General features: G+C 37.1%; 2 protein-coding genes across 3 annotated transcripts in view; one reads left to right on the top strand and one right to left on the bottom strand.

The window, feature by feature from the left end:
- Positions 1–27,660, top strand: part of ralgps1 (Ral GEF with PH domain and SH3 binding motif 1) — a 106,404-nt gene that overhangs the window by 39,439 nt on the left and 39,305 nt on the right. For both annotated transcript variants that reach the window (XM_058388667.1, XM_058388668.1), the window contains one exon: positions 5,822–5,948. In XM_058388667.1, coding sequence (XP_058244650.1) covers positions 5,822–5,948 — 127 coding nt within the window. The remainder of the gene's footprint in view (positions 1–5,821; positions 5,949–27,660) is intronic.
- On the bottom strand, positions 8,487–20,611 carry angptl2b (angiopoietin-like 2b). The gene is made up of 5 exons (XM_058388669.1): positions 19,819–20,611; positions 14,689–15,584; positions 11,491–11,684; positions 10,448–10,718; positions 8,487–10,094 (listed from the first exon to the last, which is right to left on the bottom strand). The coding sequence occupies exons 2-5, from the start codon at positions 15,542–15,544 to the stop codon at positions 9,895–9,897; spliced, it is 1,521 nt and encodes a 506-aa protein (XP_058244652.1). The 5' UTR covers positions 15,545–15,584; positions 19,819–20,611; the 3' UTR covers positions 8,487–9,894.

Genomic DNA, 27,660 nt, shown 5'->3' with positions numbered 1-27,660 from the left:
GTGGAAACTGTCCTGTAAAACCGCTGTATGGTCTTGCCCACCGTGCTGCAGCTCAGTTTCAGGGTCTTGGCAATCTTCTTATAGCCTAGACCATCTTTATGTAGAGCAACAATTCTTTTTTTCAGATCCTCAGAGAGTTTTTTGCCATGAGGTGCCATGTTGAACTTCCAGTGACCAGTATGAGAGGGTGTGAGAGCGATAACACCAAATTTAACACACCTGCTCCCCATTCACACCTGAGACCTTGTAACACTAACAAGTCACATGACACTGGGGGAGGGTAAATGGCTAATTGGGCCCAATTTGGACATTTCCACTCACTGTACTCACTTTTGTTGCCACCGGTTTAGACATTAATGGCTGTATGTTATTTTGAGGGGACAGCAAATTTGCACTGTTATACAGGCTGTACACTCACTACTTTACATTGGAGCATTGTCACATGAAAAGATATAATAAAATATTTACAAAAATGTGAGGGGTGTATTCACTTTTGTGAGATACTGTTAATATGTATGAGTTTAATATGAACTTATTATTATTACATATGTTAAATGAACTATGCAATATTTAGTTATGTTCTGCAAATTGCTATTTTTCTATTTGTTTTTTTATTTTTATTATTTTCTTATTCCAGGTTTATTTTTATTATTTTATTTTTCCAGTTTCTATGGTAAACAAAAAAAAAAAAATCATTTCTGATACGCTTCCTTCTGGTTTAAATCCTCATATGAATACGGAGGCAAAAATTTGAGCAACAGTAGCTCCTCTGTTGGATCGGTGTATCAGTAGTAGTAGTAGTAGTAGTAGTAGTACAGTTAGTCCAATAAGCAAAGTTATTTTTCCATTGTAATATTTAAGCCTCATTTGCTAAGGGAATACTCGTGGTACTCGTGGAAAAACGTGGTACTGTTTTTACCCACCTTACACCAATCTGCATGTGGAATGTAGAGTATAAAAGTGCATAGCAGTCACACACACTACCCACATCCGTTAGACTCTTTGAAGCAGTCTATTTATTAATTATCCAAATTGATTCATTCAGTTCATGGTGTTTGTGATTCAGTATTACGTGTAGTAGCCAGGCAAAATTATAAAGCGATGTCAGCAGTTTCCATACTGATGTGCATAAGTCTATATTTGAATATTCAACCACGAAATAGTGTTATTCTTTTATGCTTGAAATGATATTTCATAGCATTGTCAAAATATTATTCTTTCCACACCAAGTAAAAGCTATTTGATTTATAGCTTATTTTAATTTTTGTACCATAGTTCTTCTCACTGTTTCTTCTTTCATTTTAAGTAAACACAGCTCTCCACCACATCCTCTTTTTCCATCTTCCATTAAAGTGGTGAAGGAAAGAATTCAGGATGGGGTTCATTCGGATGTTTTACTTTGGGCCAATAATTCCAGATGAAAAATAGCAGTTGTGCATTTTCATAATGGACAATAGTTGAAGATTTAAACAGCCAGGTTACTGTGAAGCATATTATTTGGGTCACAACCTTTAATGGCGATATTACTCGTTGTATTGATGGTAATATGTTGGCAATATGGTAATACATTGTATTCAGGCAAATATAATGAAAAAAAATAGGAAATAAAAACCAGTTAGTAAGAATCAATAATAGAATATTAATAATAATAATTGTGTATGACAGAAAAGACCAAGAAACCACGCATCTTATCCTCAGTGTTCAGCATGCACCCAAATCTTAAATCTTAATTCTGTTCTTTTTTCCTCGGTTATAGTGTTTGCATTTGGGTCCATTGGGTTTTGAGTTTGAATAGAGAATAATTGTATGTCATCAATTTAAGTACTATAGTTTAGCTATAACTTTAACTTCGCAGCGGATGTGGCATTACATCTGATAAGAGTTGTTTCAAGTTAATACAGCACATTTTTTTCTCCGATTTTTATCTCAAACTGCACTGGTCAATATTAATATTTAGTCAAGTGCAAACTACATAGCTTTCAAAGTCTCAATTTTTTTACCCTTTCATTCTAACACAACTTGTCTAACTGTTACACTTCATCTAATTAGCATTATTAAGGCAGTGAAGAAAAAAATACTCAGTGTTTAAACTAAGTAAGTCTCTAAAGCCTATAATTTTCCAGTTGGATTTGAGTTTTTCATCATGATATGGTCATGCCATAGCCTTTGTCACATAAGGCCTTTAACAAAAATTGTCTCAAAGCTATTTCATACTTCTTGAAATCTCACTGAGAAGAAGAGGTCTATGCTTGGTATGTAAATGCACACTTACAAATAAAAAATCCAAAATCCTGTCAAGGGGTGGGGTATATTAGGTAGCAAGAATTGTGCATGTGTGAGGATCTTAGCATCTTGGACAAGGCACAAATTGTGATGAATAGACTGCATCAGAGCAGCTCCAAAACTTTTACTTCTTTAATTCTTGGAAAAGAAATTCACTGAAGAGTTCATATGAGCAAAGCAAGGAAGGATGTGCTTTTCAGTGTGGTTAGTTTTTAGCATACAACTTATGAAAAGCATTTTCGTCTCAAGTGCGATTGCTTTTTGTTATTTTCCCTTTTCAGCCTTCCAGATTTCCCAGTCACCAAATTTTGAGGATTTTAGACCATTCTCTACATGCACCCAGACTTTCGGTGGCTGTTTTTCATCTCTATACCTGGGACAGCAATGAGAAACATCCAGTGAAAGTCAAAAGAGGAAAGAGGAAATCAGGTTCAGCTGCTTTCATACAAAGCAGATTGCTGAACCCAGTTTATCATCTATTTGTGAGGGATGGCAAGGGCAAAATGTAATCAGATAATATTGCTTCTGGAAAAAATTATTTGGGGAACTTCATCCTCAAATTGTAATTTGAAACCGCACTAATAAACATAATCATGGTTTAAACATGATCATGGTTTACAGTACAATTATAAAGTCAGGTCCATAAGTATTGTTTTGCCTCTGTATATTATCATAATGAACTTAAAAATGAAGTCTAGTCTTTCAGCTTTAATTCATTAGGTTTAAGAAAAATATTGCTTTAATTGTTAAGGAATTACAACCATTTAAACAGGCTCAAAAGTAATTAGACAAATTAACATAAGGATTGTTTTTTATACTTGGAAGCAAATCAAGTCTGGAACCCAAGAACACCACCAAATGTTGAGTTTCCTACCTTGAAATGCTTTGCCAGGCCTTTACTGCAGCTGCCTTCAGTTGCTGCTTGTTTGTGGGTCTGCCTTCACTTTTGTCTTCAGTCGTTGAAAGCACGCTCAGTTAGGTTGAGGTCAATGACTGAGTCAGCCATTTAAGATTATTCCATTTCTTTACATTAAGAAGCTCCTGGGCTACTTTCACAGTATGTTTTGGGTCATTATCCATCTGTACTGTTAAGCACCATCCCATCAGTTTTGTAGACTGAATCTGAGCAAAAAGTATACAGTTCAGATTTCACTATGCACCTGTGATCTGGTTCCACTGGCAGCCATACATGTTCAAGCCATAACACTCACTCTACTTCTCCTGTCATTCTGGTACTAGTTAATCTTGATTTTATCTGTCCTTAGAATCTTATTCCAGAACTGGACGGGTGCTTTTTTTTAATTTTATTTTAAGATGTTTTTTTTTTTTTGATACTTGAGTGTTACTAGTGGTTTGCGTATTGAGGTAAACTCTCTGTATTTACATTCATGAAGGTGTTTCTTGATTGTAGAGCTTGAAATTATATGCTTACCTCCTCGCAATTTTTTATAACTTGGATAGATGATGTGAAATCAAAATCATCAAAAAAAATTTTTTGCCTTTCATGGTCATTGAGGGCTCACCAGTGCCTTCCACCTTTTCTAAAATGTACCAAATTGGTCACTCCTAAAGTTTCAGCTAGATCTCTGATATGTATAGAGCCATTTTTTTTTTCAGCCTAATGATGTCCTTCACTTGTGTCCACACCCATGAACCACAACCAAATGCAAATTCAACGCTTAAAAAAGTCCAGACCTTTTAGCTCCTTAATTTGTCCTGAAATGGACAAATTAAAATGTCTGAGCAAACTGGCCACACCTTGTCATAAAACTGCATAGTATTTAAATGTCCAATTACTTTTGAGCCAGTGAAAATAGAGCCAGTACGTAAAAAATGGTTGTAATTTCTATTGATCTGATAAAAAAAAAAATCTGCATAATTTACAATGTGGTCACAGCTGGTTCTGTTCATATAAAACCTAGGCTAAGAACGCAATTAAGTGCTGATTCCAGATGGCTTTGGTTAATTCAAATAGTTTAAAATCAACTTATTAAATGATTTTTTGAAAAATATTCTCCATTGTTTTGAGTTTAATAAATGTGTTCACAACCGATAGTAGCTAGATTTGGCTAGCCAAGAAGAGAGGCATTTTTGCTAGCTGAGTCACAACATAAAAATAGATGAATAGTTTACAAAATAGTATAGTCTATACAATAGGTGTGATACACACCTAAAACATGGCTCAGCAATCTATTCTGTTTGTCCAAAATGGAGGAGTATCAAGGATTTCTTTGGGTTTTTCCCAAGCTGAAATGGGAAAAACCCAGTTTAACCCTAACCCTAGACATGAATATCCCAGCTGTGGAATGAGCAAGCAGATTGGTTTCTACATACTAGTCATTAAATTTGAGCACAAGTAAACAGTATCCCTGAGTATGAAGTTGTGTAGGAAAGCACCCACCTATGTAAATATTCTCACCTTGCATGCTAGCAAAGTTTGTGTAGACACCAGAGACTATAGAGAAGGGCCATGGTGTAGCTTGTGTTTTCTAATCTAGCTGTGGTGTCACCATTTTAAGGAACATTTATAAGGGGTTAATTAAGATCTTATTTGTTATTTGCTCATATTATATACTTGTAAAAGGTTTATTCACCATGCATTATTCTTTATACCTTAATACCATTATTACTACTAGCCATCCATGGCCAAGAGTCAGCAGAGCAGAATGGGTAGTGCTCTCTTGGTTGGAAGAATAACATACTCTCTCTTTCCTGTCAATTACATCCAAGACATTAGCATATCATGGACATCTGCATGCTCATGTACGTAGAAGAGAGCAGAGTGATCCACTGCTCTGTGACACAAAGCATGAGCAACCGTATGAAAAGATGTCCAGGTGGTCGGTGTTGGTTCATAGGGAAAGTTTTACAGAGGGGCCTAATTGTTTTAGAAACAGCTAATCTGGGATTTTCATGTGCAACAAAATGAGTTTACTCAGCATGGTGTGGGAAAAAAGGTCTGTGGCCAGAAACTCCTGGTTGAGGAGAGATTTTAGGAAATAATGGCCAAACTAGTTTGAGATAACAGGAAGGATCACGTAACTTAATTAAACTCTCTATACCCATGAGCAGAAAAACAGCTCTGAACACATAACACATCAGCACTTAAGACAGATGAGTTACCATGCCTCAATTCATATAAATCACTCCCCCCGCCCCCTATTCTGATGTTTCATGTAAATATTAACTGAAGCTCTTGGCATTTAGCAGTATGATTTTATGCATTATGCACATGTATCTTTTTTCTCCTAGGTTCAGTGTGATACCAAAATCAAAAATTGACATTAGGCGCTATATTGTTTATGTATTGTTTCCATTGTATTGTATTGTGACTATTCAAAAGTTAATTTTGCAGTGATCCAACAAAAACCTGGCTTCCTTAGTCTTGTTATATGCAACTATGCTAAATGGTGTCTATTAAACATTTGTCTTTTGTTACTAGTAAAAAGCACACTTTTTTAAGTCCAGAGAAGTTCATGTCACCCTGTCCTTTACAAAAAAAAACCAATACACCTCTATTGGTTTTGCTTTTGAATAGCTCATCAGTCGAAAAGACAAGGCCACTTTTGAGAAGCTGGACTTCTTGACATCAAAAGAAGAGAACTACACCCGGATGAGAGAGCACATCAAGTCCCTCAAAATCGTTCCCTGCATCCCTTATCTCGGTGAGTATTTACAAATAAATGAGTGTTTTACAGATGCCTCTTGTGAAAACCATTTAGTATCAGGAAGATACTATTACTTAGATACTAAGTATTTTTTCATTTTTTTCTTTTCTTAATTTTTAGTCAAGCTGACAGGTTTATGTAAATGAGTTTACATGCTTTTCACACTGATGTTCTTCAGTGGCATTTACCTTTTCACTGGTAACCAGGATCCACTTTAGATTCTTCTGCTTTAGATCAAGTGAGTGCTTGTAAACATCCTAAGTTTTTCACCAGCTTTGAACATTTTAGAAATACTGCTAGGCTTTGCCTTAATCTTTTAAACACAAATAGATTATGCTTCATTGGGTTTTAAATGCCAGAGAAAGGGATATTTCTTTATTAATAGGAACATATACTTTTATGTTGCCCTGCTTTTTCCATTCAGAGTAAACCGTTTCCACGGGCCTTTGTGATGCACTGATTTGCCAGCCAAATTTCCATTGCCAAAAAATCCTCTTTGTTACTCATACAAATAAAATAGATAAATGGAATTTGTCATACTACTGATTTTGCACTCATTAAAAAAAATAATAATAATAATTATAAAAATTATAAAAATAATTGGGATCGCTTTAAGTCAGTGATTCAGAGATTTTTAAAATATGTATCCCTTGTATTTATATGGCTCTGGATTGATAACAGCCTAAATCCATCATAGTAAGAGTGTGGATTCAGCAGGTTGGTGTGGTCTACAGTTAAAAGCACAGCTTTTCATTGATGTCTGTGTTGCAAATGAAAGAAGTTCATTTCAAAGTCTTCCATTCTGATGTCTTAAAATTTCGAATGCGTATTATAGATATCTTACATTGTTGAAGTTTTGCTAATGTTTATATAAGACAGAATGGGGTGGGTCGGAGGTTGTGCATGTACATGTAGTTGCTTGAATGTGCGAAATGACTTAAATGTCAGGTATATAAGTGGATTCAGTAAGGCTTTCTTATTCTATTCACTTATTCATGTACTGAATAATAAAGACACCTGGCATCCATTTTTCAGCTATTGTGACCACTCAAATGCCAAATTGCGTTGGAGGTTTGTTACAAATCCATTTCAGTAATTGCATTGAAACACTAAGCAGTTAAATAACACCATTGCCCCTCCTCATTTATGCCATAGATAATGACTACTACACCCACAGCGACAACACCTGTCCATGGTATTTTCCCTGTGTGTCAGTGGAAAAGAGCTGACAGAGATACACAGTTGTTAGAGGGATTCTTGTAAGCTGGGATTTACAGACAAATTAATCAGTCATGAAAACACATCAGATGAATGCCTTCATTGAATTCACCCAAAACCAACACCCTGCTGTGAAACCTCTTCAGCTTACTGAAGTCTTACTCATGCTTACTCATTTTAGTCGGCATGGCAAAATCATTATCCATGTCTATCCATGGCTACTCTTCTCACATTTGACCTGAATACATGGGCTTGTTATTCTTGTTGAATCTTTGGTCAGGCTTTGCTATGCACCTTATTTATAACTTTTCATTTAATGTTCTCCTATTGGCATTGTCTTGTTGAATGTCACTGATATTCCTCTCCCCACCTCATTCAAGTAGAATGGAATTGCCTTTGGTCTACCTGGTATGTGTCCACTGTTTTGATTTCGACACAAGATATTCTAAGGTTTTTCCATTTTCACCAGGAAGGGCCTCAAGCATGCTTAAGATTTAGTAAACTTCTGATCCTCATTCATTTTAATACGGTTGAGGTACTTTGCAGCTTTTTGTTCATCCTTCGTAGTTAAGAAATCTAGAGTATATTAATTATGCATCCATGCAAAGACTTTGCTCAAGTTATGTGCACAATGAATGTAAAATTCCTCAACCAAAATTATGCACCCATTCACTGAAAAAAACAAAAAAACACTTCTTTTTTTTGGAATTGTATTTCACAGCTGTGTCTACAACAAACTTTGGTAGAAGAAAAGTAATGTCTTTTTATAACTGTATCTCATATGTTATTCATTAATTATTAGATTTTGCTGCTGTCAAAGAGAAAGAAAACTAAAGCATTATTAGTCTGTTTTGAGATCTTGCTTAACATTAATCAGAAATAATTGGCTGTTTACATGTAACTTACATATTTACTAATAAGACTATTGGTGCAGGGCAGATTGTACATAACACAGCCTCTTTGTTAAGTGTTACGTTCTCTGTACAATCCATATTTTATTTAGTGGTTTGTCTATAGTCCATACCAACCAAAAAACAGTTAAGGCTCAACAGTTTTTGGGTGAAGAAAACAATTTCACTGTGCCGTAATGTAAATTTGACAAATAAAGGCTTTAAGTTGCAGCTGAACTGCATAGTTAAATACTAAAATAATGCATCTGTACATCTGTGTTAATCACCTACCTACATGTATAGACACAGTATATATTGGGTATTTTTTCTCCCACTCTTATTAACAGGCAACCAGGGAACTAGTCAACACTGTTTCTGCAAAACATTTAACATTCAGCAAATCTCCTCATATACCTGTACAACAGGATGTCATTTTTTTTTTTATTATTACAACATTTTGATGATGCAAGTACATTTATTACACTTGAAGTATAAACAATTTCTCCAAAATTATATATACAGAAATATGCTGGGTTGGTTCCAACGTTTAAATTTGTACATTATGTACAATTTTCCAATTATTTAAAAGAAAACCGGAACATATAGTAAAATCTCAAACAAGCACAAAGAATACATAATCTTGATAGTGGTATAGTATAAATTTCTTTTTATATCAAGATATATGACCAGGAACCTGGCCAGAAGGTGATATTTCCAGGAGGTAAGACAATTGGTAGAAACCCCTGTGCCTTAAGTCAGGCTTTTTAACATACTTTAACTGCTTTACTCATACTGTTGCTCTATACAGAATGTATTTTTTAAATACAGCTTTCTTAAGTAATTCATATTATCGAATATTGGATTTTATTTTAACAGTAGTAATGGTAAAAAAAAAAAAAAGTAGTACCGTAATTGTTCTTATTTATTCTTCATTACATTGATATGATAGTAATGATCTGTTTCTTAATTGTCTTTTAACTTCAAGGAAGAATAAATACATACCAGATAATATTTGTCTCATAGGAACTATGTTATTAAGATAGCACCAGAAATGTTTGCCTGTCTTTTGTTGTATAGTTCGTTACATTTATTATAAGTATCTGTAGAAGATTTTGTGGATGTTTCTTCCCGCTTCTGCTGCTAACCACAGTATATACAACAATGAGTTGGCATTCACTGAATATATCAGGGCTTAAACATTTCAGCAATACCAGTGTACAGTTTCAGAAATTTCCCTTCAGACTCTTCCTGGTAGTGGTAAGCCATTAGTCTGCTATTAGTCATGTCATCTTTTGGCCTAATTTCGTTTCAAGAAATTGGACAGTGATTTGTAATTATTGAAATAAACCACTCAACCACTTATTTTTCAGAAAATCCTTTTCTGTTTTTTTGCTTCATAAAAACTAATCAAGCATAACTTGTCTACCACCAGACTGTGCATCCTGTGTCTTAGGTCACATATAATATTTTTTTGAAAGCGCTATTTCTAAGCTGTACTGTCACATATTTGATATGACCACTCAAAAATAGATAATCTGTCGCATATAAACGTAAGTTTAATTATAATGTTTGCATGAGGACAGAGTGTTTTTTGTTGTTTGGTTAAACAAAGCCAAAATTGTATTGCAAATAATTTCACCAGATGAACACAAAGCAGAAACTGTTATGAACAATGGAATATGAAGGCCAAATTTTCCAGATGTCAGGAGGATACATTGCCACAAATAAATTTTGAGAGGATTTGTCATCCCAAAGATTCCATTTACCATAAATATAAACATCTTCAACTTTCTGTATGTGTGGGGTATAGTCTTTTCGTCTGGTTTGTATGCTGTTCAGTGAAAAGTGTTGGGATTGGGACGTATCATCATCACCACTTTCTTTAGGGAGTATGCTCCTCCTCTGAATTCAGCCCAGTACACTCCATCTTGGTAGCGGCTGCGGTAGTGCCCGCCTCGATACCAGACACCATTCAGGTTGGAGTGGGCACAGGAGTTATACCACCAGCCTCCCTTCTGATAGTGAGCACAGTTACCTGAGAGAAAAAATAACCATTTAAGCATTTATAAATGGCTCTAACATGTTTTTGAGTATGTTGTTTTGACTCGGTTCCAGGATGGGTTTCATTTAATGATTAGCAAAAAAGGAAATAATGTGATGACATTTTCTAAAACTTCATTTGTAAGACATTCTTACATGATTTTAAAATATTTAATCTCAGTAGGTTATTTTTATATAAATATGCCTAGTAGCTTTTCTTTTAATCATTCTTGACATGTACTATAAAAATGAAACTAATACACAGACATTTTTATAATGAATACACACTTTTATATGTGCTCTAATAAGATATGTATAAGTTCAGTAAATTAATACATTCTAGCCTACCTGTGTATGCATCATGATCTCTGTCCAGCGTAGTGAACTGCTTGCCATTGTGCCAGGTGAGAGAATCGCCAGCATTGCCATGGTAGCGGCCCACCCGTAGTTTGTAGAAGTCTGCTTCAGGTTCCAGCCTGAAGCTGGCATATTCTGCAAATGTTTTGCGCCCAGCCCAGTCCTCCAGAGTCACCAAAAGCTTATAAGTAGCCTGATTGGTCAACCAGTAAATGTTCTCCAACCCTAGCCAGTACTCTCCATCTATATTCCCAAAGCCTTGCTGTGGGAATGAAAAGAGATTCAAATGGATGATCTGCAATGGATGTTTCCTTTTCCTATTCATAAATAAGAAAAACGTGCAGGTCATGGGTAAGATCTACATCTATGTGGATGTAAGGATAGGGTAGTTCTAGATATTCAGCCTCTCATACTCTGTTTCTCATGCATATGGTATTTATCAATCAGCATATGCTTTCCATCAGTGTAAAACTCCTTCTTCCCTTGTACACATGCATTTTGTGTTTTCACTATGATCAAGCATGTCTTACAGACCTGATTTGTCAGTTACCCATGGTTAATTTTGTAAGGGATTCAACTAATGTCCTTGACCATGATCTGAAAGTGAGCTTAGCCATAAATTCACCACTATCCTCTTTCAAGGCTTGAGACACTTGTCTAAAATAGCTTTAAGTAAAATAATTATATGATTTTTTTTTGCCTACTTCTCTGTAATAATAATTTTACAAATTCAGGGCATAATTCAGTGATGGCTTGCCAATTAGATTATAGTGATTTCTGCTTAGCATATGTTCTTCATTCGCCACTGATTTAAAGACTTGAATGTTGCTGAACAACCTCTGGTCCAGATTATCTAAATCAAATTATGTAGTCAGAAGTTGTTAGTCATGATTGATTTACTGAAGAGGTCATAGCATATGAAAGTCATCGCTAATCAAACTTCAGATTATTCTTAATGCACTGGTACTCTCTTGTAAATTCCTCAGTACTGTATAACACAATACTAAAAAAAAAACAGCCACATTTTTTCTTACCTTGTATGTCTCCCAGTTCCTGAAGAAATTCACAGAGCCATCCATGCGTCTCTGGATGACTGTCCAGCCTCCAGGGTCTTGTTTTTGGTCACACCATACCTGCATGAGCTTGTTGGTATTTTCAGGCTTCACTAGATACATACCACTGTTACTATGGCCATCTTCCAGGGCCTGCAGACAGTCTTTCCAGGGGCCTAATGCAAAAAAAAAAAAAAAAAACAATAACTAAAAATTGCACCTGACTTGAAAGACTAATGTGAAGACTATTCTTTGTAGTGTTCTATTCATATACCAAAGTTTGAATCATAGCCCTTATTAAGGATGTCTGACTACTTCTAATGGGATTCCCTGGGCTCATGTTCCAATTTTGGGATTAGTATAGTGTGTGTGTGTGCGTGTGTGTGTTGGGGGGTTATTCCGTTTCAGTAGGCTGCCCACAGTGATCTTCTGTGGCTCATGCCTTTGTTTCCTTTTCACTTTAGTTGGTAAAGCTCTCAACACAACATTGGGGTTGACTTTGGCTGCGATTTCTGGCCTTGGAAAATGCCTGCATTTTGGAGGCCAAGCACAACGTGAAAGCTGAAGAGTGACCTAAATCTATTTCAGTTACTTGATTAATGCACTTCCTTTTTCGAAAGCTCCCTAGTCAAGTATAGTGATTTGATTTAGATGTGTCAAAAATGAGCCAAGCTTCCTTAAGAATTTTTTTTTCTCTTTTATTTAGTGTAGTTGTTTTGCATTGACTAGCTCCAATTTCCTTGTTTATTTGAAAGCCCTTTGCTTTGACACATCACCATAACTGTAACTATAAGCATTTTCTTTTAATTTAGTAGATTGTAACTTAATATAATGTTATGACTCAAATTTAGCACTCATATCCTTTAGCACTGCTTGGACAGGCTATTAGTGTGTAGAGGCTTATTTTAGGAAATACAGTAGAAAAAGCAAATTTGTTGGAAAATGCAATGGCACATACAAATAAAAAGTATTTGAAATAACAAATAAAAAGTATTTGAAATAATAAATAAAAATGAGGGCTGGCGTACAGTCTCAATCTGCCTCTTCTGCTTGTGGAGCTCAGTGTTTAACTTATTCACCCAATTCTCCAGTACAGCCTTGGACTCCTTCAAATTAATGCAGATAGCACCTGTGACCTTCTACTAGAAAACAATGAAGGTATAAGAGTACTTGTCCTGGGCTGGGTTTTTTGGGGATTTTTTTAAAATTGGGTTTAGGCCATACCTACTTGAGGTTTAAATCCAAATATTGGGTCAGATACAAATATTTGGAGCAATTAACAGATACAAATACACCCAGTAATGCTGATAAGCTAAATACATAGGTTTAGTAAACACCATTTGAACAGGTCTGGAATTAGCCATAATAACCCATTAAATGTAGCTTGCTTGTGTTTTAGAGTGTTATTTAGTCCTGCATATGATCAGCCCCAGATTACGTGAAAAATAGCCATTAGGACTAGACTCTACAGATTGTAATCATCAGTCTATAGTAACTGGCAGTCTGGCTTCCAGTATTTATTACAGCCTCATAATCTCAAATACCACACAAACACAATTTATAAACTTTCCACCACAACCATTACTTGATTCAGCATTCTTCTGTTAAAATTACCGAAACACCATGTTGAATATAAATGTTGCCAAACTAGCAAATGATGTGTGTTTAAAACTTGAAGAAAAAAATAGGTTTACATTTAATATGATCTAGAAGTCTTCTGGCTCAGCTCATCATTAGCTCAGAGCTAGCTCAGTTTACTTGTTCTGTATGCAGGCTTTTAGGTGTGTTGGCTTATTATCCTGGAGCCTGTTAGGTTTTCTTACAAACCTGTGTGTGTCAGCATTTTTAAACTTTCTCCTGCAATCCACCCCCTGTTTAATTGGTCATGGAGGATTTTCCAGTATGAACTGACTGCCACAATGCAGACTGTAATTAGGAAATAAGAAGCAATACTTATTTTACAGCTAGTGGCTTTTCTGCCAAATATTTAGCTATTCTATTCTATATGTATGAGCAAGAGCTAGAGGCAATAGTGGAGAGGTAACTACCTGAATTATAAACCTTTTTTGTCACTGTCACCTCATTATGAGAGCGGGTTTTATTCTGTTAACTCGTGAGTGTCCTATTAGTGATAGGAAACCACAAATCTAAATTACTTTTTTAATTTTTCCATTCAATTTGGTTGCTCTGGTAAATAATAAGGTTATTTTACTCACTGCAGAGTTAACAGGAAAATACACAGATTATTTCTGCAGCTTAACAAATGCCTCAGATTCTGATTGCTAATAGCAGGCAGGTTCTACAGTGGTTGAACTGATACAAAGACTGCGCTATGTTACAAAGTCTGTTGTGTAAACAAAGGTAAACTGCAGACAGATGTGCAGGTTGAACAATGTGAGTTACCACTGCTTTTTTCCAGGTTTCAACAGATTTGGTGTGGCTTTTTGACAAGAGAAATACGAGTCTATTAAAGTGCATCTTTGTAAAACAAAAATTCATAGAAGGATCGGCGAATTTGCTTTTCTTTTTTGTGCTTGTTTGACTCTTTCATGGCTTTGGGTAGACTCTACTCTGGTAGACCTCTTACCTCTTACCTCTAACTTAGCAGTTGTATTATACCCCCTGAGATTATGATGTAACATGATACTGAATTGTGTTATGCCACAATCCTTAAGAAAGGTCTGTGAAAAATTTAATTTCATTATAATCAATATATTTGGCAGAATAGCAATAAAATACCCACTTGATTTCTATTTAAGTCTTTAATGTGTGTTTCCTGGATCTTCACCAAATTTAAAGTATTCTTTAGTCGACCACTTTTTGTGGTTGTGGCCACTTTGAGAATCCAGTGTCCAATTGCTTATGTTCATCTAAAATAGCTTGTATGGGCCTATATACGCAAAGTACTGTGATTCCCATGTTGTCATTGACCAGTTATTTAAAAAAAATTGCATGCAAATTGTTAATATAAGCTTTGGATAATTAATAGTTTAAATAATCTTAATGCTTGTGTGGAGCCACAAGCAACCAGATTGAGATGACATAATAAACCTTACTGGATTTCATACTGATCATATTTTCAAATTATTTACTAATCAGTAATTCTGTAATAACAGAATTTTCCTGTCTCTAGTGAACTTACTATTTTTCCCAGGTTTTAGAGTAAAAACTGAAACTCACCAGATGGCTTGTTGGTTGTAGATGGGCTGTGAGTGCCACTTGGCATGGTGGGTAGTGGAGGTGGTGGCGCTTTCAGGTTTTGATCACTCTGGATCTCATTGGTTATTTGGTTGTTGCGATTAAACATAGGTGGTTGGTATGGCTTGTTAATAGGTGGCGATGGCCTGGGTTGAGGTTGTGGCTGGGGTTGGGGCAGTGGTCTAGGTGCCACCACTGGTGGTCCTTTCTGACACTGTACCTCAAGTAGAGCAATAAGAGTGGATTGATTGTTTGCCAGTGATGACAAATGCTGGTACTTATGTTCCAGATCTTTGTAGCGGTTGGAAAGCTGCAACAGCTCTGATGTCTGGTTCAGAATCTTGTTCTCCAGTTGAGAAAGCTCCAGTGCATTGTCTCGCTTGCGGATAATCTCATGGAGAAGCTGCATATAGAGTTGTGTCACACGAGAGTTCATGTTGCGTGATTCTTTGCGTAAGAGCTTCACCTCATTAACAATACCACCATCCACTTCTACGAGCTGCTGTAGAGTCTCAATTTGCCTCTTCTGCTTGTGGAGCTCAGTGTTAACAAGTTCCAGCTCCTGCTTATTTACCCGATTCTCCAGTACAGCCTCAGGTTCCTTCGAATTAACACAAATAGCACCTGTGACCTTTTGCTGGGGAACAATGAAGGTATAAGAGCACTTGTCCTGGGATGGGACTTCTGTTGCCCGGCGGGTGCGTGAGCCTGAAAGGAATCCAGGCTCTGGGCCTTCATCACTGTTGTCAAACTCCTGAACTCCAGTGTTGCATTCCAATAAGGGGAACATATCACACACCAGGATCAAAACCATAAAGACCAGTGCAGGGACTTCCATGGTAGCACCAACAGCACACACCTAATTGTGCTGTAAGCTTCTGTGAAAGATAAAGGGGAGTGTGAGAGATGAGAGGAGGGGAATTAAAGGGTACATAGAGGAATAAGAACAACATGTAAAACTGTCAGAAACCTGCAACTAAATATTCATTTTCTCAGTGCATATCAGTTAAAATTTTAGAATGGAAAACCTGCCTAGCTCCACAACTGGCACAAAAACTTACATTCTTTAAAGTCTTTTGTAAAATAACACATAGGTACAATTATTTGAATAAATTGTAAGATCCTCTCACAGCATGTTTTCCAACTCGACACCGCCTGCACATGCCTCCCTAACCATATAATGCATCCTACTCTATTCCAGATGGGCAATGTGTCACCTGTTTGTTGAGCTATAGACATGCCAGAGAGCTTGTTAGCACCAACATTAGTCTGCTTCTGTTTTTAATGCCGCCTTGGGCTCTCCTGGTCTCCAGGGATTGGTTACATTTCAACAGGGAGATGGGTCTGACATGTTACTATGTTCCTATCCAGCTGGTGGGGAAAAAGTGAGGAAAGTAGTTGGAAAGTATTAGTTTGTTTGTGGGGATTATAGCACATCATTGACCTCAGTTTGCAAAGCCCTTGGCCTGACTGGAGATTCCTGAATCAAGCCATGTTCTTTAAACCATCAGATGAGACAGATTATGATCAGTGTTTGAGGTTCAGCATTTGTTTACTTAGCAGTGAGTCATTAGACTTAGCAGATAACAAAGTCTGGGTTCCTGTAATGAGCTAAACTCTCCCATATTTTCATAAGCAGTCCATCCCTAACGTACTGTTCCACAGCAAGCAGCCCACACAGCACACCAGATAAGATTTCTGAATCTTGTTGCTAGGTGATTGGGACTGTTTTTAATGATGTCAGTTGAATTTGTTTGTATGGATGTCCTGGCATTGTTCAGATCTGGCTATCTGCCACGCCCATGAGTGTTTGCAGCCGCCACCTCCTATCTTTGACTTCAAGCCTTTACCTCACAGAGAGTGGAAAGTCTGATGCAGTCCACAGTTCAGGCCAAATCACACTTAGTGGCACTTTAATGAAACATGCAGATGTTGTTACCTATGATTTTCAACCAAACCTTACAGCAATCAGACAGTCTGAGATGCAGTCTGTCACTGTTTGACTGTTATAATAGTTATCTGTGATGTTTATCTAAATTTTATATTGACTTGACAGTGGTTTCTTATTAGAAAAACTGAATCAGGCACATGAGTGGAGGTGAATGAGAAGCTTCTAAGAAGGAATAACATGCTGTCTTGGGGATTTTAATGGAAAGCTGCTTGTGGCAGAATAATACTCTACCACACAGAACTTTCTGCCCACATGCATGTACACACAAATTCAGTGCTTCACTGAGCTGGGTTTTTTAAATATTAAAGTGCTTAAAACATTTAACATCTATAGAGTTTTTGGTGGCTTTTGTAAATGGGTTATTTTGATATTCAGTCTGTATTTTTTTCCCACTTTTTCTTGTCATATATTGAAATGCCTCTTGTTCAAATGTTTTCTCATCTTCCCTGGTCTAGTAATCAAAGCCACCAGCCATCTTGTTCTCAATGATCAGAAGACAGACACATTTGACCTTAGGCTCTATTTAGAATCCTTTGGAGAGGATGGGAGTGTTCTGTGCTTTTGCTTTTCAACATCTTTGTAAATCTGGGAGTAAAGCCAACATGGATTAAGTCTCCCTGAAATCCATGTTAAAATGAAAAAACATTATAATTAAATATTACTATATAAGTGATTTGGGTTAAGAAAAACACATTTCCATAAAAACAGAGAAAGATAGATAAAACCAGGAATGAGGCTGGGATAACATCTAGTGTCACATGGACAGTTCATATGCATGATCTGGAGAAGCTGTGGTGAGCCTAAATGTATATTCTGATCCAGCCATTTAACGCACACTGACTAGCAAACAAAATACCACAGTACTTTGTCCTGTTAGTTGAATCAAGCACTGAAATAATCAAAAAAACATGGAAAATTTCTTCACAATTCCTTCCCTTCTCTGTAAAATAATTCTCACAAGAACAACCCTGATCTCATCAGTTTTTCCACTTGCGCTTCAGGGAAAAAATAATAATGCATTCCTTTGCGGGAAGTCTATTTCTCATGGGGCACATGGAGGAAATCCCTGACAGTGGTCCTAATAGATGTGTAATGATAGGGTGAATAAATCAAATAGAGAAAAAACTGTTACTTGACCAATGAGAACTCTCCTGTCAGCAGATCAGTTGTGGTTTCACTCTCACTTGAACATGTGTGGATTCATGTTTGCGTTGTGGAACATGACCTGTGTGTGTCTGTGTTTATAAAGAACTCTTTATAAATTGTGCGGAGACACACAACTGTAGAGAAGCAATCAAATGAGTTGAGTGAGTCTGTATGTGTTTTTGTGTCTTCATACACAGTGGTGGGGCAGTCTTCTGGCTAGTGGGGAAAAAATGTGACTGAGCAGATAGTAGCAATAGTAAAAGAGATTTTGCAAACAAATAATTTTCATTTCTACCCCTTCTCCTACTTGTACACACACTCACACTGAGCATGTCAGCTTGTGATAGTTTATCTGTTTTTTTCAGACTATGATAACCAGTAACAGACTGCCTGCAAATATCTTATGCAGGCTTTGTTGGCATTTTGGGAAAGGTCCATTTTAAATCTTACATTTACAGCAATAACAGTAATTAAGAAAAACATGGTTTAGTGTTTCTGTGTCAAACCAACTTTTCAGTCAAAATTCTAAACCTTGGTCTAAGGAGTGTCTACAGAACAACTAGGGGACAAAGGAAAATTCCATTAGTCCACCCTGAGGTGTCTGTGCAGCTGTGTGTTTCTCTAGGTAATTAGAGGGTGAGTGGGCATAACTACCAGTTTTTGGTCGCCCACCCCTCCTCTCTCTCTGTCTCTCTCTGCTTTTCTGTCTCACTTCTTACTCACTTTGCTGTCTCTTTCTGTTTCCCCTCTCATTTGAACCTGACCCATGGCATTCCATAAATGCTTTCCTTGCTCATTAGAGCAAACTGAGATCCCCTCCCTTCCCACACAAACATGTAGCAGCTGATGAGACTCAAACCCTGACTAAGTGACCTCATACTGTTACCTTCACACACATTCACTCCAGATGCACTGTTAATATCTGACTAACTCTGTGCACTAATCAGACATAAACAGGCTTTTTAAGCTTAACAAGAATGTCATTAAACAATCTACCTGCTGACATGGGCAAAAATCTCCACAGCATGTATTCTGTTTTATCTCATATCTCAGCTTTTATTTGTGTCAATTTGTGTCAATCTGGTGTGACTGTAGCAGTTTCATATATTACTGGCAGCATACTGTACTTATACACTGATTTATTGAAGTCACAGGATGCTGTTTTTTGAGAAGCCACTGTGATCATCCTTTTCCAAACAGGGACCTGGCAAAATGTACAAGGCTTAATTCAGTACTCTCTCCCCCTCCTGACTTGGTGTCTCCAAAACTGCAGCTGGACAGAGCTTCCTGAGGGATGAAACAGTCCCTCACAGCACCTTCATCCTGTTCTCTTTATAACTATTTAGCATCAGAACTCCTTTTTCCCGGGACCTCTTTTCACTCCCAGACCTGTGCTTAGAGTATTCACATCATTATTAAGGATAAGCATCAGATTCTCAGAAACTATTTGTCTTTAACTTTCGGTATACTAAATTGTTGTTGGTGGCTAATTGCCCCTGAAGGGCACTATGACTATTTTGTTTTTGTTTGTTTGTTCATGGTCAGGATAATCATTTTGATCTTGTGGGGAAATATTTGGCTGGTCCTCAAGAAAAGAATATTGGCACATATTTATGCAGACCTGTGATGAAAAGGTGTGTGTTCATTATCTCTGAAAACAGCACACATGAACCAGATCCCTCAAGTCTCATTGACTCACTGTTGGTTTTCCTTTGAACACAGAAAAGCTTAACCCCAATATTTCAAATTGTTCCTGTGTGTAATTGTCCTGTGTATCTGACTGAAATTCAGCTCCCAATATCTCTTAATAAGACGACAAACTATTTACATAATAGTTCAAACTGCAAAATCAGAACATAACATAGAACATAGTCTTTTGGATTTTAGTTTTAGTAGATACCTTGCAATTAAACATTACAAGCAGTTTTTTTTAATCGTGGTAAGCCAGAAGCAATTATGTTTGTGACTTGTGACCCATTGACATTCACAGAGAATGAAGTAAGTATTAGTCTTACCGGATAATTTCACCTTCTTCAGCAGTAGTATTTCAGTATCCTGCAGAGGTTTTTAGGAAGATTTACAAAGTCTCTCTGGTATTCATTACTTCTTTTGATGGCTGTAGGATCCCCCTCACCCTCTCTCCTCTTCCAATCTCTCTCTGTCTGCTCTTCTTGTGTAAATCTCCTGCTGTTTGCTGGTATGTGTCATAAATGTTAGCGGAGACAAGTCTCTGTTCCTAAGCCCCCAATTAATCAACTCTGTCTGTTCAGAGACGCTAAGGCTGTAAAAGTCCCAAACACTCTACAATCCTCTTGAAGACTTCAAAGTTGATTAGATGAGACAAATAACCTGTTGGTTGTGCAAAATCCTATGCACTTGAAATGAAAATATGAACCAGTAGCCTCTGATTTAGATCCAAAAATCTTACAAGACCACGTGAGCTGTACAGAAGTCCTGGTTTTGTTAATATATCCTCTAATGTGGGATCCCAGAGGAACCCAGAGCTGTGAAAGAAAAGAGAATGCCTTCCAAAGAGAACATATGAGGAAAAGACAGTTGGTTTTGATGTTCTTCAAAATTTCCGTAGCAGAGAAGAGCAGCTGGTTGAAGTTCCTCAGTGCTTTGGGGAGACATGAGAATCCCCCAGGGTCAGCTAGCCTATAGGTGTGAGAGAGAGTGTGTGTGTCCTGTTACTTTCTCTGAGATGAATACATCACTTCTGTCATACAAGTGTACATAAGCTCTCTTCAAGAGTGTTTCTCTTCCCTAAATGAAAAAGTGTTCTGGTTCAATGCCTCAACAAACAGTAATGTTTGATAGTACCGCCCCTCTCCCCAGTTCCCCACCTCTTGGCACAACAGCATCTACAAGCAGGATACAAATCCCCCACCCATCTAGTCTCTCCCACTTTCTCACTCTGTTTTATATTCTCTCTCTCTCACTCTCTCTCACACACACACACACACACACACACACACACACAAAAGCACTCACATGCACAAGCACACACAAGCACCCCTCACCTCTACTCTCAGTGGTTATTCCTGTACTGTCGGCTGTCAGCTGTAAGCACTGAACAAATTTCAATGCTATCTCCCTCTCATGTTTCAGTGACAAGATATGATTTGGTCAGGAAAATGAAGACAAGTGGCAGGAAATATTGTTGGGGGGTGGGGGTATTTAGTTATTCGCATTGTTATTAACTTTTTTTTATTTGGCAAACATTGCATACAGTTAAAATTCAATCCTTATTTTAGCCTCAGTGGTTTGATACTTCCTTACCTTTCAAGTTGACTTGTTTTGTTTTGTTTTTAATTTCTGGTAAATCTGTGATCATGAGTGCTGTTGGTGTATATGGAAAATATAATAAAATACCAAAATAAATGGAAAATACCAAATTCTAGATTTATTTGAACTGTCTTTATAATTAATAAAGAGTTAAACCCCACAAAGTAGCAGGGCTCATAAATCCTGCAAAGTCTATGCTGGTGCTGTTAAAACTCTTAATTCCCTAAAGCAGGCAGTGAGTTTTAGAGTATTTACAAGCAGCCCCATCCCCCAGAGCAGGCTCACTCGTAAAGAGACCTTACTTCATTAGATGTTCCCCAAGCAGACAGGCTTAATGGAAACAGCAAGTTCTTTTACACATATAAAGAAATCTGGTAACCTTGGCACATTCAGTTTTGGAAATCTGATCAGTGTATTTATAAGCACTTCAGCAATCTGATAATGGAAAACCCTGAGTCTACATGAGTCGGCCAAATAATTATTTGATTTAGGGAAAAAAGTCATGTTACACAGGATTTAAATTTTAAAATGTAGCTTCCTTAAATTAAATTAAATTGAACTTCCACCTTCAGATTTTGACTGGGCCAAAAATGTGCCTCTCTAACCGTTAACCAGCTTGGCACTATTAACTGTGGAACTTAGTTTTTGTCCATTAAATCAAAATCACACCATGTAATATGCTTTATCAATTGTCCATGTCATAGAAATAGAATCAATAAAATTGCAATTCAAAATTTCAATAAAATTAGCCATTGGAGTTTATTAGTTATTAGAAATTGCATGTCTAATAAACTGACAGCACAACATATACAGGTCTAAATGTATACACAATAATGCTTTTAAACTGTCTTTTAATGTCAGAAACCTTGCTGTAGTACAGTTTAGTAGTTACTGATCAGTGTTGGTTTCTAAGCAAAGGACCATTATCAACTGGATTTTTTTAGTCGATGGACTATTTGTCAAACCAGTAATGGTATTGGTATAAGTGTTTAAGCTCAGAAATGGTGCTGTGACTGAAATACTGTCCACATAATATCTAATAACCTGTAGCCATCAGCTGTTGATGGATGGGGTAGGTGAGGTGCTGACACATTGTGGAAAGCATCAGTTGGGCTGCAGCCAGTAAGTGTAAACCTACAAAGTGTACATAATCCTGATAAAATGGCAACTGTGTGAGGGTAGAGTGAAAAATCAATCTAGCAATGAAGAAGCCTATTAGAAGCCTATATCACTATTTCCATTTGCTTAGATGCAATGATTGGCTGAACAGACTGACTCTCACTAAAGTTGCAGTGTTGTAAAGGATGGTGTAAAGAATATCTATGCTCTAGAAGCATTTAGAAAATCATTTCTGCAACCTCCTTATGTGGCTATAACAAAGTCCCATTTTCCCAGCTATGTACTGAAGCCACTGGTCACATGGATAAGGAAAATATCTTTGATCCCAAGGTACTTGGAAATAATTATATGCTGCTTCCTGATATGGCTTTGCATAAAGTAGCAATAAAGTATTGTGTGGAAAGTATGTCCTGGAGCTTTTTGTAAGATGTGTAGGAAAGCTATGCACATCTGCTCTTAAAGTTGTTTGATTGGTGTGATGGAAAAGAACAAAGCCACAACTGGGCACAAAGTTTAGTGTGGTCAAAAGACTCCAAAGAAAAGGTAGCAATATCTGTTTTTACATTTTGTAGTATAATAAACTTTTGATATTTTTATTTAAAGGCAAAATTCTAAATAATAACCTCAAAATTTACAGCATGCCTGTTAAGATCAACAAAGAACTGGCATATTGCCACACATGGTTGAACCTATACCATCCATGAGTAAGTGGTTAGGAGAAAAATACTATTCTCCATCCAGTCATGTGAATTTCTTGGACAGAGTGAACTGCGCACAATGCCTTACCATTAACCACTGCACTACCATCAGGGCCACTAGCCAAAAAAAAGGCTACATTAAAAATGCTAGTAGGTGTAACCACTGATGACGCCATCACTTTCTATATACAGAACTGATGTATGGAAAAAATGTTTCATCATTGCGTTCTATTAAAGTAAAATCACGACCCATAAGCCACAAATATACACTATATGGCCAAATGTTTGTTGACCTGGAACCCTGGAGTGTATCAGGGTTATGTCTCTTGCTCCATTTTCAAGATTTGAAATTATTACTAATTTACTGTAATAAAATGAATCACAAACATATGTAGCCATTAATAGCCATTGAAAACTGAAATAAAAAATATTAATAGGAATATTATACCTGAAAAGGAATTCTAAAATGCTAAGCAGTTATCTGACATGTGGCAAATGTAGAGTTGGTGTCCACTTAAGTGCACCTTTATTGCAATTTGCAATTTTTTTTTTTGTTTGTTCAAAGCTTACTGATGAATTATCAATATTCATCTTCATACCAATATCCATCAATATCAATATATCCATCTATTTTGGAGCATGAGGTAGTACACCGTTCAGCCATAACATTATGAACACTGACAGGTGAAGTGAATAACACTGATTATCTCCTCATCATGGCACCTGTTAGTGGGTGGGCTATATTAGGCAGCAAGTGAACATTTTTTTCATTAAAGTTGATGTGTAAGAAGCAGAAAAAATGGGCAAGCATAAAGATTTGAGCGAGTTTGACAAGGGCCAAATTCTGATGGCTAGATGACTGGATCAGAGTATTTCCAAAACTGCAGCTCTTATGGGGTGTTCCCGGTCTGCAGTGGTCAGTATCTATCAAAATGGTCTAAGGAAGAAACAATGGTGAATCGGTGACAGGGTCATGGGCAACAAAGGCTCATTGATGCACATGGGGACTAAAGACTGGCCTGTGTGGTCCGATCCAACAGACGAGCTACTGTTGCTCACATTGCTGAAAAAGTTAATGCTGCTTCTGATAGAAAGGTGTCAGAATACACAGTGCATCGCAGTTTGTTGCGTATGGGGCCGCATTTTTGCCACAAAGCAAAAATGGTTCAGGAATGATTTGATGAGCATAACAATGTTTGAGGTGTTGACTTGGCCTCCAAATTCCCCAAATCTCAATCCAATCTAGCATCTGTGGGATGTACTGAACAAACAAGTCCGATCCATGGAGGACCCACCTTGCAACTTACAGGACTTAAAGGACCTGCTGTTAACATCTTGGTGCCAGATACCACAGCACACCTTCAGGGAGTCCATGCCTTGATGAGTTAGGACTGTTTTGGCAGCAAAAGGGGGACCAACACAATATTAGGCAGGCATACAACCCCTGGCAAAAAGTATGTAATCATCACTCTTGGAAGATGTTCATTCAATTGTTTAATTGTGTAGAAAAAAAACAGTCACAGACATGCCACAAAACTATTTTCATTTAACATTCCAACCTTCTGGCTTTATGAAACACTTACAAAATTAAAAAAGAAAGAAAATTGTAGTCAATTGCAACTGTTTTTACAGATCAAACAGAGGAAAAAAATATGGAATCACTCAATTCTGAGGAAAATATTATGGAATCACCAAACAAAAACACCACTAGTACTTTGTTGCACCACCTCTGGCTTTTATAACAGCTTGAATTCTCTGAGGCATGGATTTCACTATCGACAAACAGTATTCTTCATCAATCCGGCTCCAACTTTCTCTTATTGCAATTGCCAGATCAGCTTTGCAGGTTGGAGCCTTGTTGTGGACCATTTTCTTTAATTTCCACCATAGATTTTCAATTGGATTGAGGTCCGGACTATTTACAGGCCATGCCATTGACATGTCTTTCTTGAAGGAAAGTTTTCACAGCTTTTTGAAAAATGATGTCATCATCACCAAACATCCTTTCAATTGATGGAATAAGAAGTGTCCAAAATCTCAATATAAACTTGTGCATTTATTGAGGATGTAATGACTGTCATCTCTCCCATACCTTTACCTGACATACAACCCCATTATCATTAATATCATTAATGATTGTGGAAATTTGCATGTTTTCTTCAGGCAGTTGTCTTTATAAATTTCGTTGGAATGGCACCAAACAAAAGTTCCAGCATCATCACCCTGTCCAATGCAGATTCACTGAATATCACTCTCATCCAGTCATCCACAGTCCATGATTTCTTTTCTTTAGCCCACTGAAACCTTGTTTTTTTTTCTGTTTAGATGTTAATGATGGTTTTCGTTTGGCTTTTCTGTATGTAAATCCCATTTCTTTTAGGCGATTTCTTACAGTTCGGTCACAGACATTGATTCCACTTTCTGCCCATTTGTCTGCCCATTTTCTGTTTTCAAGGCATATTGCTTTAAGTTTTCTATCTTGACACTCTGATGTCTTCCTTGGTCTACCAGTACGCTTCTCTTTTACAACCTTCCCATGTGATTTGTACTTGGTCCAGATTTTAGACACAGCTGACTGGGAACAACCAACATCTTTTGCAACATTCCGTGAAGATTTACCTTCTTCAAGAGGTTTTATAAACCTCTCCTTTGTTTTAACTGACATCTCTCGTGTTGGAGCCATGATTTATGTCAATCAGCTTGGTTCAACAGCTCACTAAGGTGTGCAAGCACTCTTTTTTAACTGCAGACTAATTAGCAGTTGTAATCAGATACAGGTGTTTGTTTTAGAACTGCAAAGTACATGGTGATTCCATAATATTTTCTTCAGAATTGAGTCATTCCATATTTTTTTCCTCTGTTTGATCTGTAAAAACAGTTGCAATTGACTACAATTTTCTTTCTTTTTTATTTTTGTAAGTGTTTCTTAAGTCCAGAAGGTTGGAATGTTAAGTGAAAGTAGTTTTGTGGCATGTCTGTGATTGTTTTTTTTCTACACAATTAAACAATTGAATGAACATCTTCCAAGAGTGATGATTCCATACTTTTTGCCAGGGGTTGTATAATGTTATGCCTGATCGGTGTATGCTTTTTACATATGTTAATAGCAAAGCTCCATTCAACCAATTTTAGTGAAATTCTTATTTAAACACTCACCACAAGGAAGGAGGCATTATGTTGAAGCTTTTTTCAGTTAAAAATTTAGGAAGTCATCTGGTGATTTCTTGCTAAAACTTGTTTGTCAGTACAGAAATGTTTTCCATAGCACAATTCTATCAGCATGTAAACTGACCTTACATAGGAAGAGTATTCTTTTACCTGAACCCTGAACCTCTTGTGATTGCCTGATCATGCACAAGGCTGCAGGCACATGCCTCAGATTTTCCAGCTGTGTAGGCTGGTGCTAAAAAACGTTTGGATGGAGGGGGGGGTGTTTGTAATGCAGGAGTGTAAATAGCCATTTATCAGGTGATTATGTATCATTACTGCCGAGATAAAATATTGAAAATGTTACTGTTAGTCAACTGTTAAAGCATGCACTAAATGTACTATGAATCAGTGAATATGAGTTCAATGTGGCTATATTATCAGTAATGAAGCAATGAAGGTAAATCATAAAGGTAATCATTAAACACACACACACACCCTGGAAAGTTACCTAATCACAGGCCAGTGACACTATTTGAAAAGAAATTTTGCTCTCTTTTTTCTTTCTGGCTTGCAAATTTCTCAGTGACCTGGTTAGTCAGTCATCTCAGTCACCAGTCTCTTTTCCATTGACAGGATTGCCAATGCATTCAATAAGAAGTGCTGGAAAAGCAGAGTGTAAGCTATATTGCCATCACTTGCCTGCTGCTGAATTTAAAAATTGGGTCAGTCTGGTTCAAGCTCCTTGATTCTTTTCTTTTCTTCATCCAAACTTTTTTTTTTTTAAGATTTAACCGAATTTTCTTTCTTCTTGAGATATTTCGCTTGCTTTCACATTAATCAGTACCTGTCCATTAACTGACAATCTGCTGAGTGGCAATAAGGCTTGTTGAGTATCGTCCAATCACATGAGGCCAAATATATAAAACAATATTGATTCGCTAACAACAAAAGTGGGCAGGCTCGGGCCCAGAGTGCTGCTCACTAAGGACAGTTTGAAACAAGCCAGTCAGAGCTCAGCCTCAAATCACATGCTTTTCAAAAGTTTACGGACCTATATGTACACTCGTTTGTCCGGTGTCCATATGAACGAAATTCTTTTCATTTCATTGTCTGTACCGCTTATCCGATCTATACTCGGGTCACGTGGAGCCTGTGCCTATCTCAGGCGTCATTGGGCATCAAGGCAGGATACACCCTGGACGGAGTGCCAACCTATCGCAGGGCACACACACACACACTACGGGCAATTTAGAGACTCCAATCAGCCTAGAAGCATGTCTTTGGACTGTGGGACGAAACCGGAGCACCCGGAGGAAACCCACCAAGCACGGGGAGAACATGCAAACTCCTATGAATGAAATAATAGTATTGAATGACCTTGAATAGTATGAGTAAATGATTTTATTTCATTATTAAAATATATAATTATTGTAAAAGTAGCATTCTTCTCTGGCTAATTTTAAGATGGCGGCACCCCAGCGCCCCCTATTGACCGGCCGACACTGTCTAGTATTGGAAAAAGTTATAATGCAAGGTCGTAGATTTTGTCTCCTACTTAATTTTTTTAATTGGATTTAATTAATTATGTTTTAGTTTATTTGA

The sequence above is a fragment of the Hemibagrus wyckioides genome, linkage group LG05 (genome assembly GCF_019097595.1).
Source record: "Hemibagrus wyckioides isolate EC202008001 linkage group LG05, SWU_Hwy_1.0, whole genome shotgun sequence".
In the NCBI taxonomy this organism is placed as follows: Eukaryota; Metazoa; Chordata; class Actinopteri; order Siluriformes; family Bagridae; genus Hemibagrus; species Hemibagrus wyckioides.
This window is presented reverse-complemented; position numbering and strand designations above follow the sequence as displayed.